Here is a 19,152-nt window from a genome sequence, read left to right on the forward strand (position 1 = left end):
GGTTACACATGTGTTCTTTATACCTCTACTCATTGTTGAAATCAGCTTTTTACTGTCTACTGCTTGATTATATTTTACCAATGCATGGTGGTCTGATTTCAATGTTCAAATAATGCTACCCACAAAAATGGCAGTAACACACAAACACTGGTGGTGCCGTCCCATCTGGTAAACATACTGTAGCATCGTCCCCAACACCATATTGATCATCTGGCTCCTTTAAGACAGAGTGGTGGCTCTGAGGCTAATGATCTGCCGAAAGGGATTCTACTCTTTTGGGGCCTTGCGCAAGGCCCTTAACCTGCGATTGCACTAAGGGCACTGTACAATGGCTGACCCTACACTCTGTCCCCAAGGGGTATGCGAAAAATAACTAATTCCAAATACAAGAAATTGTACAAGGCGAGTAAATAACAAAAATAAGCAGGAATTACTTGTATAGTGATTAAGCAAAAGGATACGTGCTTGACATTGTTTTTATGCTTTCCCTTGCCACGGTTTTATGGCTGTCATTGCTTTTATACAGGGTGAGTCAAAATTATGTTAACAATAATGGATTATTTTAGTCTCGACCACACCTTTCCAGGTTGATGGATAGGTCATGGTGGACCATTGCAATGGCTTTCACATTCCCCTGATTTAACACCCTGTGATTTCTGGTTATGGGGTAAAATAAAGGAGCAAGTGTATAGCAGGAAAGTTTGTGATATTAATGACCTGAAGGACAGAATACGGACTGTGGTATCTATTATTCCCCACGAAATGTGTGTCCAGGCATTAAATGGTACTGTTGCTCGTTGGATTTTGTGTGTTGAAAATGATGGCGAACAGGTTGAGACCTTCCCGTAAATCATCTTGCACATATGAAGTATGTTTTCTGAACACATTGTTTCCGCCATTCAAATGTTAACATAATTTTGACTCACCCTGTAATATTCTATTTTTATTTTTGAGTTGGCACGGTTTTATGGTGTACAAGACTCCCATTTCCTCCTGCATCTTTAATATTCCTGTAAATACCACAATTATGCTGGTTCAAGCGAAGTATAAGGAAGTGTAAACAAGTGCTACTGAGGACCCTGAACTGAAGTTCTGACAAAGAGATTTATAAAAAAAGCAGCAGGGATTGTTAACTGCAAGGAGATCCAAACTTCAGAAACCCACAGAACCGACACTGACAAATTATTTAAACAATAAATGGGGTCTAAACAATGGGATGGTTTCCATAGTGTACAGATCTGCAGTGTACTCAATCAGTTTCACTGCTGTCAACAAATAAAATGTTTAGTCATATTTATGTGATGATCTATTGATTAATCTGAGTTGTTTGTCACCAAATGGCAAACAAATGTATTAAGATAAAAAACCTTAGAGCTATGGCCATTTTAATATACTACTTACGGAGATGTAGTGTTAATATTTTATAGTGCAAAAAATTCTACATTGGTATTACCTACACTATGGAAAACTAAAAACTTGACATGTGAGTACTATTAAATCTGACCGCTTTTTAAATTATTAAATTTATTACAGCAGCTTTGACATCAGCCTGTGGCAATAGTATTTTTTCAACAGTGCTATAACACCAAGCAATTTAAAGTCAGGCATCTCAAGTAAATGCTTTTTTTTGCTCATTTCTTTGACAGCACAAGAAAAAAATTAATGCAATTATCTATCGAAGTATTTTGTATAAATGGACTAAACAATTAGCAGCCTGCAGGCTGGCTGCAAGGCAGACTTGGCTCCTTGGGGTGCACAAGCAGGCATTGCCCCTCAAATAAAATGTGCCACTCACTCAGTTTTGGGTGAAAGGATTTTTGAACATTTGCTTGTACTAGTTTACACAGCATGTATTCAGTGCAGCGCAAGTGTGTCAGAACTTTTCTTTTTTTTTTAATTTTCTTGCTTTATAGTCATTTTAGTGTGTGTTCAGACCACAGACCAAAGTGTATGTGTGTGTGTGTTTATGTATTTATTTATCTCTCTATCTATTTATGTATTTATTTATTTAAACAGCTTCTGTAAAAAGCCAATTTCCTCCTCAGAACAAATAAAGTTCTATCTTTCTATCTATCTATCTATCTGGTTTAACTTTCTATTTTATATAGCACTTTTGTATTTTTTATTTAATGGACGTTATATAGCACTGTTGTATTTTTTATTTAATGTAACATCATCCATATCTGTTTACTGCTGAAGGCCTGTGGGCTGGGGAGTCCTCTACAGCGCATCTTCAACCTGAGCCTGGAACAGGGGAGAGTCCCGAGGCTTTGGAAAACATTTTGTATCACTCCAGTCCCAAAGGTATCTCGTCCTAGTGAGCTGAATGATATCAGGCCTGTCGCTCTGACGTCACATGTGATGAAGACCATGGAGTGGCTGCTGCTTCACCACCTGAGGCCACAGGTCCACCACGCCCTCGACCCTCTGCAGTTCATATACCAGGAGAAGATGGGAGCGGAGGATGCCATCATCTATATGCTACACCAATCCCTCTCCTACTTGGACAGAGGCAGTGGTGCTGTAAGAATTATGTTTCTGAACTTCTCTAGCGCCTTCAACACCATTCAACCTCTGCTCCTTAGGGACAAGCTGACAGAGATGGAAGTAGATTCGTACCTGGTGGCATAGATAGTGGACTATCTTACAGACAGACCTCAGCATGTGCGTCTTGGGAACTGTAGATCTGACATTGTGGTCAGCAACACAGGAGTGCCGCAGGGGACTGTACTTTCTCTGGTCCTGTTCAGCCTATATACATTGGACTTCCAATACAACTCGGAGACCTGCCATGTGCAAAAGTTCGCTGATGACACTGCTATTGTGGGCTGCATCAGGAGTGGGCAGGAGGAGGAGTATAGGAAACTAATCAAGGACTTTGTTAACTGGTGCGACTCAAACCACTTACACCTGAACACCAGCAAAACCAAGGAACTGGTGGTGGATTTTAGGAGGCCCAGGCCCCTCATGGACCCCATGATCATCATAGGTGACTGTGTGCAGAGGGTACAGACCTATAAATACCTGGGAGTGCAGACTGGATGATAAATTGGACTGGTCTGCCAATACTGATGCTCTGTGTAAACAAGGACAGAGCCGACTGTACTTCCTTAGAAGACTGGCGTCCTTCAACATCTGCAATAAGATGCTGCAGATGTTCTATCAGACGGTTGTGGCGAGCACCCTCTTCTATGCGGTGGTGTGCTGGGGAGGCAGCATTAAGAAGAGGGACGCCTCACGCCTGGACAAACTGGTGAGGAAGGCAGGCTCTATTGTAGGCATGGAGCTGGACAGTTTGACATCTGTGGTAGAGCGACGGGCGCTGAGCAGGTTCCTGTCAATCATGGAGAATCCACTGCATCCACTGAACAGGATCATCTCCAGGCAGAGGAGCAGCTTCAGCGACAGACTGCTGTCACCGTCCTGCTCCACCGACAGACTGAGGAGATCGTTCCTCCCCCACACTATGCGACTCTTCAATTCCACCCATGGGGTAAATGTTAACATTATACAAAGTTATTGTCTGTTTTTACCTGCATTTTTATTACTCTTTAATTTAATGTTGTTCTTGTATCAGTATGCTGCTGCTGGAGTATCTGAATTTCCCCTTGGGATGAATAAAGTATCTATCTATCTATCTATCTATCTATCTATCTATCTATCTATCTATCTATCTATCTTCAGTATCTATCTATCAATTCACACAGATTTTGATCCATATTTCAATGCTGCATGATGGAATAAAAATTAAATTTGTTTAGTTTTGGCAAAACTTACATTTATATAGGTCCTACTGGTGTCTTTATATTCATTTTGAGTCTGTATTGTTTGTTCCGTAAGTGAATAATACTTGTAGATAGCCCCCGTATCGCATGTTTATTTTGTACTAATATTTATAAGCACTGACCTGAGAGGACAATGAGGCATAAAAGGAACTGCATTGAGCAGTGCGACTGGAAATGAACGAGAAGACAAACAGCCCAGAAAAGGGAGTGATCGCCCTGAGAAAGTGTTAAGTAGAGCAACGGGAGTCTATGGAGGTTGACATTGGAAGTTAATCTGGGTCCCTTTCTGAAAAGAGCTAATAAATGGCACTTCAAAAGAAGATTAAGCACTGCTTACGTCTGTGTGCCATTCGTTTATCCACCACACCTTGGGTGGTTTCAGTACATTGACTCAGTTATGTTTGGTAAACTTTGGAATATGTCGAAGGTATTGTACACACATTTTGTTGTGTTTGAGCACAGGCTATTAATAGCATAATGAAATATTATTTAAATAAGGAATCTGATTGACTTTATAATATCATACCAAATCAAATTTGAGTATGGTGTATTCATTGTTACTGCATAGTTTATTGTAATTAAAAGTAAAGTTCCCCCTGTGTAGTTATAATGGCTCCATTTCGACCAAAATATCCCCACCATCCTCAGAATTTCTGATACTGTCTGGCAGATGTTTCCACTGGTGCTGGCCCTGTCCCAAGCCATTCTCCAACACATTTTTTTAGTTATATTAAAATTATGTAGAAACATCAAGCATCTTTAAAATAAGGTATGTGCAGAGAGTTTAAAAGGGGCATGCAAGGCATGAAAGATAATTTATATAATGAAATTATATTATTCACTTGCCCCTTCAGTTATAAATCCAGCACGTAGAAATGAGGGAGTGAGAAGGCTCCCCTTTCAAAACAAGAGGTACAAAAGTGGCACTACAGGGGCATGTCCCTCCAGCCACATCCACACCTCCACATGTCTTCTGTAAATTTTGCTCCATCAAAATATCTATCTACTGTATAATAAAACACTAAGGTTTGTGGGTCCAGTCCAGAATAATCTGTTTGGTCTGAGCTAACCTTTGGTGATGTAAGTGTGAGACGTACAAGAAGGAGTAAAGACGCACAATGAGAGAGTCACCTTCAAGGAGGGAAAGTATAAAACTGAACAGGAGACGAAAAATAATGACAGAGTCTGAGAAGCGGGCTTTGCGGGAACACGCTCAACAAAGGGAGCGAGAAGTTCAGGCCCGTGTAACTACAGAGGAAAGGCACTAAAAAGGTACACACAGGGCAAGAGATAGTAAATATTTTTAAATCATTCTATTACCTATCTTCATCAGGCGCCATGGCTAGTTGGACATAAAAGCACAATTGGGTTAAGTCTGTGTTGTCTGATGATTCATTAGTGACTACAGTGATATGATCAGCCTGACTGACAACATCTATCACCTGATTTTTGATATTCTCTGCCAAGACAAGCAACAGTTGTAGCTGACAGACATATCTGTTTTGGGAATTCAAGAACTGTATTCATCAATCTATCATAAGCAAGTTCAAAGAAAATGTGTATAACTCGTTCTTCCATTGTTTCAGCACCAGGGAATGCTTTGTTGTGCTTCACCGGTATCTTAGAGCGGAGTTCTTGTTCGTGTTGAGTTAGTAAATGGCGGTGATTGTAGTTTGATTTCAAGGCCTCTGATTTGTTGCAGTGGTCCTCAGACTGTGCTGGATAATACTCATTGAAGGTGGTATATTTCTAAAGATAGTGGGACCTTACATTGTGCTATTTTCTGATAGTGGCTTCATTTATTACAGATCAGAGAGGTTGGCTGAGCATTTCAGAATGATGGCATTACAAAGGCATATTGTTTGGTCCATTTATCTTTTAAAGAATGTTTCTAGTTGTGGAATTTCCTCCTAAGATATTTTGGTAGATAGTTTTGCTAGCTAACTTGCCTGCTAACTGCTTGATGATTCCTCATTATGAGGAAGTATATATTTCACAAGTTTGAACTGATTTAACATGTTTATGATAAGAATGAGTGGGTGACTGGATGACAGTGCACAGGAGTGAAGAAGGAGTATGGCTGTTGAAGTGTGTAGCTCAGCCAAGCCTAAACAGAATTTGATTGGTGAGTATTTGGTCCCAGGTCAAATCTGTATGATGACCCTTGTTGCATAACCTGATAATTCGCGATGAGCCAGAGCTCATTCTTGTCAGCTATCACAGGTCAGGAAGTCTAAGCAGACAAGGAAAGAACAATCAAAATCTGCCTTTTTGTGGAAATCTCCCTTACAGTACTTATGATAACAGTCCAAAAATGCAGCATTCAATGTCAAGTGTGACATATATAGAATGAGAGAGTCTCTCCTTGGAAAGAATGGCTTGCTTTCTCCACATGAATGGAGAATGGCTGCCCTTAGTGGAGAGGTATCTGAGAAGGACAGTGAGGATCACAGAGGAGAACCAGTTGACTGGTGGAAAAGATTCGGTGTAGCATTCTACACTGATGAAGTAAAAGTTTTTAGGTAAATAAAATTACAATAAATTTGCCACCATTGTAAACAATGCTCCTGAATGGTGGGAAATGGCCAAAACCATAATTAGCAAATACAAGTAATGAAAACCAGGGTGATGGAAACCATGGTTGATTAGTTCTTGGAAGAACTAATGATTGACAGGGGTCTGGTTAAAGGGGTCTCCTGATGTTAATCTGCCTCCAGCCCTGCAAGCAGGTCCTCCAATTTACAGGGAAATCCTAAGGATTGGTGGTAGGATTGGCACTCCAGCCGCTGTTCCAGTGTGGTGTTGAGGTGTCACCTGCTGCACTTGGGTCCCAATCCAGGTGGTTCGTCGTGTGGTGGGTGCATGCTCCCAATCTGCTGTATGTGTTCTGAACACTTCATTTAAGGTAAAGGCTGAGAGAACATAAAACAAGTAGAAGAAGCAAGTATGACAAGATTAGGGGGTTCAAGAAGACCAGTGCATTAAAACCAGTCAAAGTGGTTCTCTTAAGGGTCCCTCTAAGGACTCCCTTCTGCAGGTGTACTGAACATGCCTCACTGTCTATAGAAAAGGGGTTGAGATTATCCCCCAGTACACACAATCTTGTAGACCTCAGAATAAATTGTGCGTCTCTAGAGTTCATCTCTGGGTTTGGGTTTGCTTCTGTTGTCATTGCAGGAAGGATGTTCACTTGCAGGTCATCTTTATGTGCGGCTTATATTTTATATGGACTGCATATTACTTAAACTTTAAGGAAAACCCCTTATAAACCAAGTTTGAGTGTGCCAACTCCTCAGAGAAGCCATGCCTGTCCAAATTAAAGCTCATAACTAACATCTGCCATTATGAGGGTCAATGAAGTGTGCCACTGGCTCACGGGTACAGGCCTTTTTTTTGCACATATAGTACACAGCTTTTGAAATAAGGCACCTTAATGGGACTTTGTGTGCCTGCGCTGGAAAAAGCAAATTCAGCAATGTGAAGGATGGTCGAATGGATAGACCCAGCATGGAGAAGAAAACAAAAATATTCACCCAAATGGAGTTCTCTTATATACCAAGAATTGTTCAAACACTGTAGCCCACAGCCGGAAAGTTTGAATAAAGCATTAAAGTTAATGGTAAGTTGCGTGGTGGTGTTTTAGTGCTCATGCCATGTGCTATTCGAAGGCTGCTACATAAAACAGGGACTAACGGCTGGAGAAGGCTCACAGAGTTATAGGAGTACTGAAGAGCTGCTGACTCCAGGATGAAGGCATGGGGTGGTTCTGTTTGCTCTGAATACCATTATTTCCTGCATTTTCTTTCACATCTTTCATGTATGCTGGTTTTATTTGTTTTTTTATGCTTTTTAGGAAATGTATTACAAAGAAAACAATTGGCAGACACAATGGCAACCAAGATCACAATATTATTTACAACTGAAGCACTGGCAGGTGAAGTGGATTGCTTAGGGTCAAACAGCGAGGCAGATGCAGGGATTGTACCGGTAATTCTTCTTAGCCAACACATCACACTATCTGCCTATTTGTTGAAATATTTCACTTTCAGCATTACTATTAGCATCTTAAGGATTAGTAACACAGAAATAGGATTTGGCTTCTAACAGGAACAAGCAGATGGTTTGACTATGCCTTTAACTCCAGCTTAATTTCTGTTATGTAAACAATTTCTTGAAAATAAGTAATATACACTTTTGGAATAGTATAAATATAAAAAAATGATAAAATGTTAGAAAATGGTTAATTTCAAAGTATGCCTTAGAATGAACTGTGACTTTAAGGCATACGGTATTACAATTGACAACCCATTCTGTTTTGTGTCTTGCAGACAGACAGAACTTTGGTTATAAAATAAAATATCCACAAATTCTATAATAACAAAAAGACAGGCTAAGTCATTTGTCTCCACGTTACCTTTTGAAGAACAATGTTCCGGAATAAAGAAGAAGTTGTGCAGTTTAATACTATTATCCTGTACAATCAGACATGTCGGTGGGTTACCCAGTAACAATAAAATTACAATCCAACAGCTGCGTTGCCTAATAGTTGGGCAATCGCAGTTTTAATAGATTTGAGCTTTGGGCACTTAAATACAGTTGAGGTAGCATAAATAATCAATACTTAAAAGTCATTTTGTTTATCAGACGTGCAGAGCTCCATTCTGCAGTCTGACATCTTTTGTCACACTTAGCTGGGAGGTCGTCTTCTTGATGCGGAGTGCTGTGAGCCTCGCTGCTGCATTTGAATACCAACATTCTCGCATTATTTTTCCCATCACCCGCAATGCCTAGAAAGTAAAAAAAGAAAAATATATTTACTTATCAGAATTTATTTCTGACTTGTGACTGATATATTTCGGAATAAACAATAGATGAATAGATGAAAGACTTAAAACGCTTTAGCTAAAAAAATCTTAAAATATATAATTTGGCTCAATCTATGTGAAGTCAACAGATTCCAACCAACTAACCATTTCCAATTTGCTTCAAACTAATGCACTAAATTTTAGGCTGGTATTTTCTCTAGTTTCTGAGATATGGAGGCATTAAAAAGGGAGCATTTCACTAATTTTACTTCTCAAAACATGACAATGACATGACAATGTTTCTTAAGTAATAACTTTTAAACTACTGTATTAGTAATGCTAGATGCATTAAATTGCTTTAGATGTCTTTAACTTCTTTAACTGGTCCACAGTTGCCAATTTATGCCTTGCTGAAAATTGTATAAAAATTTCTTTTGTGCTTTTAGAGCAACTTTGGCCCTGCATATTTCCATGCTAAACCCCACCAGGGGCCTCATGTATAAACGGTGCGTATGCACAAAAATGTTGCGCAAGCCCACTTCCACGCTCACATCGCAATGCATAAAACCTAAACTTGGGGTAAAGCCGCGCACATTTTCACGCCAGCTAAATGCTTGCTGCATGAAAGTTCTCCGTTCGGTTTTCCAAACTGGCGGCACCCAGCATCAGAGCAGTTATTTTGTTCCAGTGTGGTTTCCCTTTAGTTTTTAGATTCACATCCCTGACACGGCTTTATCAAATACACTGAAATCAACCGCATATTGTTTATTAGTTTATGGCATCTGATTGTAATTAACCTGTAACAATATAATGGCCCACGGACTGGCCAAACTATTCCAAATACCATAGCTGCTTTAGCGTTGTTTCTGTCAATGCACCACTCAGAGTATCCCACTGTATCTGAGTGTGGAATCACAGCTCTATAGCAGCTGAACGGAAAGGGAATTATCGGTAGCATCAAGCATGCGCTGCCTCAGCCATGCTGTCTATTTGAACTTCACCCATACGACAAATGCTTCAGAGCCTTTCCTGTATGGACCTCGCGGTTCAGAAACAGTTTCATCTCAAGAACTATAAACACACTCAATTAGTCCATTCAATGCTCCTTGTGGGACTGTTTGTACTTATTAGTATAATCACCTCACTGTAAACTTGTGAGCCACTTTATAAAGCGCGTATTTACATATGATGACGATATCATTTTTAAGATGAAATGCAATAAAATATGTTTATTACATTATACAGATAACTTCTTTTTTATTTCGGGCACTGTGTGACTTTGTGAACTTGAGCTTTCGAGTTTCTCCGACACTTTATGTAACTCAATCAACTTCCTTTTGTTGTTTATGCAACAGTTAAAACCAACAAATAGTACATTTTTCCTTGACTCCACTTGGCATTTGCTGAAATTCTTCTACTTCCTTGGTGCTTTTGCCATTGCCTTTTCACAGAACGCTGAGCTTAAGGGCTATTTATATTGATTTGCATATTCAAAGATGCGTAATTCTTTGAGGAGTTTGGGAGTGGTGGCAGGCACGTGCATGTGCATTACTTTTCACACTGACCGGGATTTATGTAATGGAAGAATGTGGAAGTTGGGAACGCACAGATTTATGCATCTATGAATTATTATGAATTTTTTTGTGCGTACTCACATTTCCGCTTTTGTCCATACAACATATTTTAGTGTGAATTCTACGCACGGTGTTATGCATGAGGCCCCAGATCTTTCACATTTTGGTACGTGTTACTCGTGTTATAGTTATTCTTTAGCAGCTAGGTGCCCATCTGAAAAGAATTTTTTGATTAATGAAGAAAATTTAATGTCTATATTTCAAATGTATACAGTGGAACCTCGGTTTACGACCAAAAAGTTCGCCAAACTTTTGCATCTGTTCACGACCACAGACTCGGTATACGAACAAGCCAGTTTCCCTTTCGGTTTGTGTGCGCCGATGATTTCCGCAAGTGTTCAGTCTCTCCCTATGCATTCCCTGTGCAGAGAGAGAGAAAGAGACATACACACACAGACAGACGTGTGCACGCGAGAGAGACACACACACAAAGACGCACGCGCTCACGAGAGACACACACACACACACACAATGGCACGCGAGAGAGACACACACACGCGAGAGAGAGACAGACAAACACACACACACACACACACGCATGCGCGAGAGAGAGAGACAGCTGGACGCATAAGGCTTGCTTTTAAAGAGACAGATCCGAGCATTGTTTTAATCTTGTATTTAAAGAAGACTTTTTTCTATTGGATTTTAACCTCCACTTCACTTCTGTTTACAACGATCAGTTCGTAGCGTGCATTGTTGCAATGTTACTTTTCTTGGTTGTTTATTAAATTACGGATTTTTGAAATGTTAATTTTCTTTTCCTGTGCTTAAAACTCATTAAAAAAGTGTTTTTACCAAGTGGTTCGTAGAGCTACAGCACGAATTCTTGCAGTGTTAGTTTTCTCTGTTGTTCAAGGTTTTCTCAGTGTTATTCAGTGTTTTTACATTTAGTTACTATTACATTGTGCATTCTATGGTATAATCTATACTAATAAAAGGCAAAGCCCTCACTGACTGACTGACTCACTCACTCACTCATCACTAATTCTCCAACTTCCCGTGTAGGTAGAAGGCTGAAATTTGGTACTTATTTCGGTGGTATGATGCCACTGTCGGCCGCCATATTGAACTTTTCAACGGTCTTTGTTACTTATGGGCCCATCTTCAAGAAATTTGTGCAGCGGGTTCCCAACGCTAACTGAATCCTACTTACGTACATATATATGTCCATAGCCTGCAGCTCGGTCACGTGTGAGGCGTTGGGTCCCCATCCCAACACCTCCCGTTGTCGGCTGCCTGCCTATATAAGGCCGTCTGTCGCTCCAGTCTCTACATTCCCTTCCTTGCTTCGCTTCCTTGATTCATGGTACCATGCTGATAACTACAGCCTTTTTATTTAATCCACGGCTTCTCCGCTGTTTTATTGTTCATTTATTACCATTATAGTTATTGTGTAGGAATTTTAGACTTAATTTACATTGTTCAGGTACCCATTTCCTTTATCATTCCAACCGTACCCCCATTAACATGTCTATCGAGGTGATCACCATCGATCAAAAAACTGTCACTTACCGAGTGGTTTCCATGCCCAGAGATGACACCTACCTTTTCCATTCTCTGTGTTACATATTGCACGGCCATATCAGGCTCACTCTGGAGGAACATTATGTCTTATGTATTGAATGACTGGGACAGGTCCAACGTGTGCACTGATGACAGTACAGGAGATAATTATTCTACACAGGAGCACTAGAAGAGTGAAATGCTTAAGCCCTTCACCTATGCATCTGCATGTGAGTTGATGGCTGCCGGTGAATTGTTTGGTTGTCGCTTTCAAGTGTACCGAAATGGCCAAATATTTTACACCTTTTGACAACCGCCAATGTCTCTTAAACATCTTAGATTGACAGGTGACGATTTCAGTAGTGGACACTTTGATGTTTATGGGTGTTTAAACTCTCAAAAGCTGGATGTGAAGTTATCGATGAAACCAGTTGTATACTTTCAATGCTTGACAGATGCCGAATGTCTCTTCAACACAAGTCCTACAAATACTGTCGTAATTGAAACAAACCATGAAACTCAAACCGATTATGACAGCAGCAATCCAAGCTGTGAGATTTGAGACAAGATTACTGTTCACATGGCCAACTGTACATTGCATGCTCAAGAGTAAGCTCAGCGCACAGCTTGGTCATATTACAACCGGAGGGCCGAACTTACAATGTGGTATACAAAGAGATCCTTAACAAATAATTATTGGTATATTTTCCCTCAGTTTAAAAAGGTTTAATTTTCTTCTTAATAAAAATTTTAAGGCAGTACTTCGCCGCTGCGAAGCACAGGTATTTTGCTAGTTAACTATATATGTGGTTAAACATCTTTAAAAAAATATATTTACATACAGTTTGTATGGTCTGGAACGGATTAATTGTATTTACATTCAATCCTATGGGGGAAATTAGTTCGGTTCACGACCAAATCGGTTTACGACCAGAGTTTTGGAACGAATTATGGTCATGAACCGAGGTTCCACTGTATTGGTCATGTATGACAAAGTCATGTCATTTTCTAACATTTTCCGCATTCGACTTATACGACCAACGTTATAAAATACCAGAAATTATACAGTAAAATCAAGTCCCGGCTTATCTGTGGGAGAACCTATCCACGAGTATATATACGGTAATTCTATTCTATTCCCTGTCTTCGACAGGTACCATAGCCAGTTGTATTCTAAGTAGTATGTGTTTGTACCTTGGACCACTCATTAGGCTTCCGAGGTGCCACTATGTGAGCGAGAAGGAAGAAGGGATGAGAGCCGATCTCGGACGATCTGGCCGTGATGTCTGGAGGCAGCCAAGATGAAGGTCGGCCGAAAGGAGCATGTGGCTACTGAGTCTCCGCCAGCTACTTGAGCAATTGGTGAGCCAGGGCGCAGGACAATTAGGTGGATAGAGATTGGAACAAGTTAGACTGCATTTTAACCTTGGATTTTAATGTATTTATTTATTGATTATTTTTTATTCTCACTTTTCACTGGATTTTCTGGATTTATTTATGTGCTTTATTTTTCAGCACTGCACCATTGGCACTTTTGTTGGTTTTACTTGTGTTTTGACTTTGCTTTTAATAAAGGCACTTGAGCACTTTTTCCATCATCCTCTGGCATCATCAGTGTATTGTCCTCAAGTCGGCTTATCTTGGTCGTAACTACTGACGGTGTTGGTTCCACAGACTCCCATGTTGGAAGAGGGAGTCTTTGGGGGTCCGGCATTGTCACACAATATGCATTTGAAATAGAAGTGTGAAATGATTGCTTCCATTTTTATTGACTCAGAAATCAAACAATTCGATTTTTTTCAGACGGGCAGCTAGTTGGTAAAGAAGAACGATGATATGAGTAACACCAATCAAAATCTAAAAGATCTGATGTGGTTTAGGGTGGAGATATGGAGGGCCAAATTTTCTCTAAATCATGGAAGAATTTTTGGTAACACATATGTTTAGGTACTGCAAAAATGCATTTGTTGCTCCTTAAGTCTTATGTAATGAGACCTTAACAAAGGCTTCTTCTGGTGCTAATGACACTTACACAGCACCAGTAAAGTGGATATTCATCTGCGCAATGTGCAATGTGCAAACTTCACTTTGGAGCAGTCAGAGGTAGCTTAAATGAGACATGTGTCTCTTGATATTGCATAGTTCTATATAAGACTTGTGAATCCTTTAATTTCATCAGCATATCAAATGCCACACGTCACAAAGATAAATAACCACTTATCTGATGCCTTATAACCATAATGAAGACTAACAGAAGCCTTAGTTAAGGTCTTGTTACATAAGACTAAATGAGGAACAAATGCACTTTGCAGTACCTAAACTAATGTGTTACCACATTTTTGATGCACTTTTTAGCAAGCCATGAATTGGCTAATATGTAACTATGGACCTACCATTTTAGAAGATAAAGACATCTAATATTAAAGAACCTCAGATAATGTCATGCATCTAGCATTAACTGCTTAAAAGATGTGACTTATGGAATAATTTTTAGAAGCACTTATTTTTAAAGTAAAGTAAAGAGCACATCCCCTTTTTAAAGCCTCCATATCTCAGAATTTAAATGAAGATTCAAGCCTAAAATTTTGTACACTAGTTTTTGGGTACAATGAAATTATTTTCAGAAAGTATGATGCCAATCAGAATAAAGAAATTGGTAACAGTGAGTAGGAAGACCAGCAAGTAGATGGATTGATGACATCATAGGACTGATAGGAGAAAGAAAACATCCATCCATCCATCCATTATCCAACCTGCTATGTCCTAACTACAGGGTCACAGGGGTCTGCTGGAACCAATTCAAACCAACACAGGGTGTATGGCAGGAAACAAACCCCGGGCAGGGCGCACACACACACACACACACCCACCCACACACACACACGCGCACACACACAAACTCACCAAGCACACACTAGGGACAATTTAGAATCACCAATGCACCTAACCTGCATGTCTTTGGACTGTGGGAGGAAACCCACGCAGACACGGGGAGAACATGCAAACTCCACGCTGGAAGGACCCTGGGAAGCGATCCAGGGTCTCCTAACTGCGAGGCAGCAGTGCTACCCACTGCGCCACCGTGCCGCCCAAAAGAAAACAGATAGCAATAAAAATGGCTAAAGAAAGAAGATGATTCTTGAAGCCATCTGGAAAAGAATGAAAAGCACCATTGGCCTTCACGGTGCCTAGATGGACTACACAGGATCTCTGGATCTGGATGAAGCAAATCAGGGACAGTCAGTTGGGAACATTTTCTAAGATCTGTTGATCTGATGCAGATTGACTCATTTAGGCACACTCCTTGGCCACATCCATACATTTTAATGCAAGGTCACGGATAGCCAGACTTAAATGTGGTAATTTCAAACATGATACAGAAGCCAGTCATGGATGGCACATCATCTCATTTAAATGTACACACAGTCCCAGACACATTCTCCCCAAGTCAATTCAGATCCACTAGTTAAGCTAGCAGACGTGTCTCTGGGATGTAAGAGTAAACCAAGAGCTCCTGGAGAAAAAAACTCAAGTACATGGGGAGAACACGTGATGCCAACACAAATATCAATAGACGGTGAACCCAAGACTGTTGAGTGGTGAAGCAGCAGCATTAATGTGTTACTGTTGTCCATTATAATAAATAAAAATCCTGTATGCATTGAACGTCAAAGTCATTTAACAGTTATAAGTGCATCCATCAATCCACTTTCAGATCTTACTTGTGCTGTACGCTGTCACAAAAAATTGTAGCAAAGCCCCCAGAGCATCAGGCACAAGACTGCAACCTACCCTGAATGGTCATCCTTAGACACACATCTACACCACTTCACGGCCATCCAATCAGACTTGTTCGAGGTATGCAAATCAGGAGGTATTCTGAGTCAAGAAAGGAAGTCACCATAACCATTGGTACAACCACTGGCACAACATGTAAATTCCAGAAAGTAAACGCCCTAAGCTAGGAGAACAGCCTTGTAAGGCAGCCTGCTATTTCCCAAGTCTCCATGCAACCCACAACTGTATTGACCCACTAAAGCTAATCCGTGTGCTAATTTACTGTACATGAGAAAATCCACATTCAACAATCGCTATTTCACACAGTCTGTGAAGAGTGCCTTTGGCATTATATTGACAACCTCAAGGACCTTCATATTATTGAACAACTGCTCTTGATGTGATGAACAGTCTTAAGGTTGTTTTCTATTACTTAGACACCTACAGCAAAAAAAACAAGTAATTATTTCTAAAGCAATTCCCAAGATAGATCCGCTGATGCAACAGGTCGTTAACCTTCTGCAAATCCCTTCATTCCTTTGTGCATATCCGATTAAATGAGAAGTGAAATGAAAGGTCTTTTTGTAAGTGACTGTGCCGTGTTGGAGGCCACTCATTCATAATTGAGAAGTTACAAAAAAAACTGATTTTGAAAAGTGCTAAGGAATTTCTTCAGAAATGTAAAGATATGCTTGAATAAAGAACAAGTTCAGTCTCCTCAGCAGCACAAAGGAACAAACAAACCAAAGGATGGTGTTAATATTTCTGTGTGGGCTTCACTCTGATCGTAACACATTGCCATTTGTTTTGTTCAGAGAACTGCATCCAGCAAACCACAAAGGAATCCTTGAGGCATTGTGCAATGACAAAAAGAAACTCAATTATTTTCATTGGCTCCATAATTGAGAGCTCTTGCACCTATGACTGTCCCCTCCTTCCACGTTCTTCAACATAACTGATTCAAAGCCAACCGTGTAAGTAAAACTCAGTGTTATTTTCTGTAATGTTTAAAGGATGACAGCTTCATGTAATCTCTTATCATCCATCAATCTATTTACCTTTTATGCTCTTTATGAGTTAATGGAGCAGAAATGAGAAAAAATGGAAGTGGCTTACAGTAAATTCCTGTTTCCTAATGAGTGAAGTTTAAATCTCCAGCTCAGTGTGTTATTTAAGCAGAGTTTAAAAAATGACACAAACATCTGTGGAACACACAACCTGAACCTACTCACTTTTGACTTCAAGCCTTGTAATCCAAGTGCTGTGAAGTAGTGAAGCTGACTTTTTTTGACAATTAAATTGCTTTAGAATTCAACTATTCCATATTTTACTTTATTAAATAAAGTACTTTACAAAGACTGCACAATCTTTTAATTCCAAGGACATGAATTCAAATCCTAGCCCAGTCGCTATCAGGTTAACTCCAATTTCTCCTCATGACCCACAGACGTGCATTGTATCGGTCATCGACTCTTTATTAACTGACCTCATGCAACTGAGTGCATCGAGTGTGCCTCTGATGTGAATGCAATGGTTTCCGGTGTTTCTGGAAAGTGCTCCGTGACCTTGCCTTGGAAAAAGCAAGCTGAGGAAATGAAAGGTTGGATGCTGGTTTTCATGTGAGCTTCAAGATATTGCTAAGTAACATATAGCTTTCATGTCTCCAGCAAGGATAAGCAGAGTATGTAATTATAGTATACATTTTATATACTGTATACACTCACCTAAAGGATTATTAGGAACACCATACTAATACGGTGTTTGACCTCCTTTCGCCTTCAGAACTGCCTTAATTCTACGTGGCATTGATTCAACAAGGTGCTGAAAGCATTCTTTAGAAATGTTGGCCCATATTGATAGGATAGCATCTTGCAGTTGATGGAGATTTGTGGGATGCACATCCAGGGCACGAAGCTCCCGTTCCACCACATCCCAAAGATGCTCTATTGGGTTGAGATCTGGTGACTGTGGGGGCCATTTTAGTACAGTGAACTCATTGCCATGTTCAAGAAACCAATTTGAAATGATTCGAGCTTTGTTACATGGTGCATTATCCTGCTGGAAGTAGCCATCAGAGGATGGGTACATGGTGGTCATGAAGGGATGGACATAGTCAGAAACAATGCTCAGGTAGCCCGTGGCATTTAAACGATGCCCAATTGGCACTAAGGGGCCTAAAGTGTGCCAAGAAAACATCCCCACACCATTACACCACCACCACCAGCCTGCACAGTGGTAACAAGGCATGATGGATCCATGTTCTCATTCTGTTTACACCAAATTCTGACTCTACCATTTGAATGTCTCAACAGAAATCGAGACTCATCAGACCAGGCAACATTTTTCCTGTCTTCAACTGTCCAATTTTGGTGAGCTCGTGCAAATTGTAGCCTCTTTTTCCTATTTGTAGTGGAGATGAGTGGTACCGGTGGGGTCTTCTGCTGTTGTAGCCCATCCGCCTCAAGGTTGTGCGTGTTGTGGCTTCACAAATGCTTTGCTGCATACCTCGGTTGTAACGAGTGGTTATTTCAGTCAAAGTTGCTCTATCAGCTTGAATCAGTCGGCCCATTCTCCTCTGACCTCTAGCATCAACAAGGCATTTTCCCACAGGACTGCCGCATACTGGATGTTTTTCCCTTTTCACACCATTCTTTGTAAACCCTAGAAATGGTTGTGCGTGAAAATCCCAGTAACTAAGCAGATTGTGAAATACTCAGACCGGCCCGTCTGGCACCAACAACCATGCCACGCTCAAAATTGCTTAAATCACCTTTCTTTCCCATTCTGACATTCAGTTTGGAGTTCAGGAGATTGTCTTGACCAGGACCACACTCCTAAATGCATTGTAGTGACTGCAATGTGATTGGTTGATTAGATAATTGCATTATTGATAAATTGTACAGGTGTTCCTAATAATCCTTTAGGTGAGTGTATATACACTGCTCACAAAAATTAAAGGAACACTTTAAAGAAACACATTAGATACATCAGATCTCAATATGAAGTTGGATATCTATACAAATAACGACAGGGCAATGTCTTAGGAACAAAAGGATGCCAAGTCTTTTAATGGAAATAAAAGTTTTCTGCCTACAGAGGGCTCAATTGTGTAGACACCCTAAAATCAGAGTGAAATGAAGATGTGGCAGGCTAGTCCATTTTTTCAAAAACTTAATTTCTGCTACTCAAAATGCTTTTCAGTATCTTGTGTGGCCCCCACGAGCTTGTATGCATGCTTGACAACGTCGGGGCATGCTCCTAATGAGACGACGGATGGTGTCTTGTGGCATTTCCTCCCAGATCTGTATGAGGGCATCCCTGAGCTGTTGTACAGTCTGAGGAGCAACCTGGCGCCTAATGGACCGAAACATAATGTCCCACAGATGTTCTATTGGGTTTAAGTCAGGGGATCGTGAAGGCCATTCAATTGTTTCAATTCCTTCATCCTCCAGGTACTGCCTGCATACTCTTGCCACATGAGGCCGGGCATTGTCGTGCATTAGGAGGAAACCAGGACCTACTGCACCAGCGTAGGGTCTGACAATGGGTTCAAGGATTTCATCTCGATACCTTATGGCAGTCAGAGCACCATTTCCTACGCAGTAGATGTCTGTGCGTCCCTCCATGGATATGCCTCCCCAGACCATC

General features: G+C 40.5%; 1 protein-coding gene across 2 annotated transcripts in view; it reads right to left on the reverse strand.

Annotated features, from left to right (window-relative positions):
• Positions 1-8,223: 8,223 nt before the first annotated feature.
• Positions 8,224-19,152, reverse strand: part of LOC120531752 (activin receptor type-1C) — a 216,895-nt gene continuing 205,966 nt past the window's right edge. For both annotated transcript variants that reach the window (XM_039757443.1, XM_039757442.1), the window contains one exon: positions 8,224-8,572. In XM_039757443.1, coding sequence (XP_039613377.1) covers positions 8,400-8,572 — 173 coding nt within the window. In that variant the 3' untranslated portion in view covers positions 8,224-8,399. The remainder of the gene's footprint in view (positions 8,573-19,152) is intronic.

This window comes from Polypterus senegalus, chromosome 6 (genome assembly GCF_016835505.1).
Source record: "Polypterus senegalus isolate Bchr_013 chromosome 6, ASM1683550v1, whole genome shotgun sequence".
NCBI lineage: Eukaryota > Metazoa > Chordata > Cladistia > Polypteriformes > Polypteridae > Polypterus > Polypterus senegalus.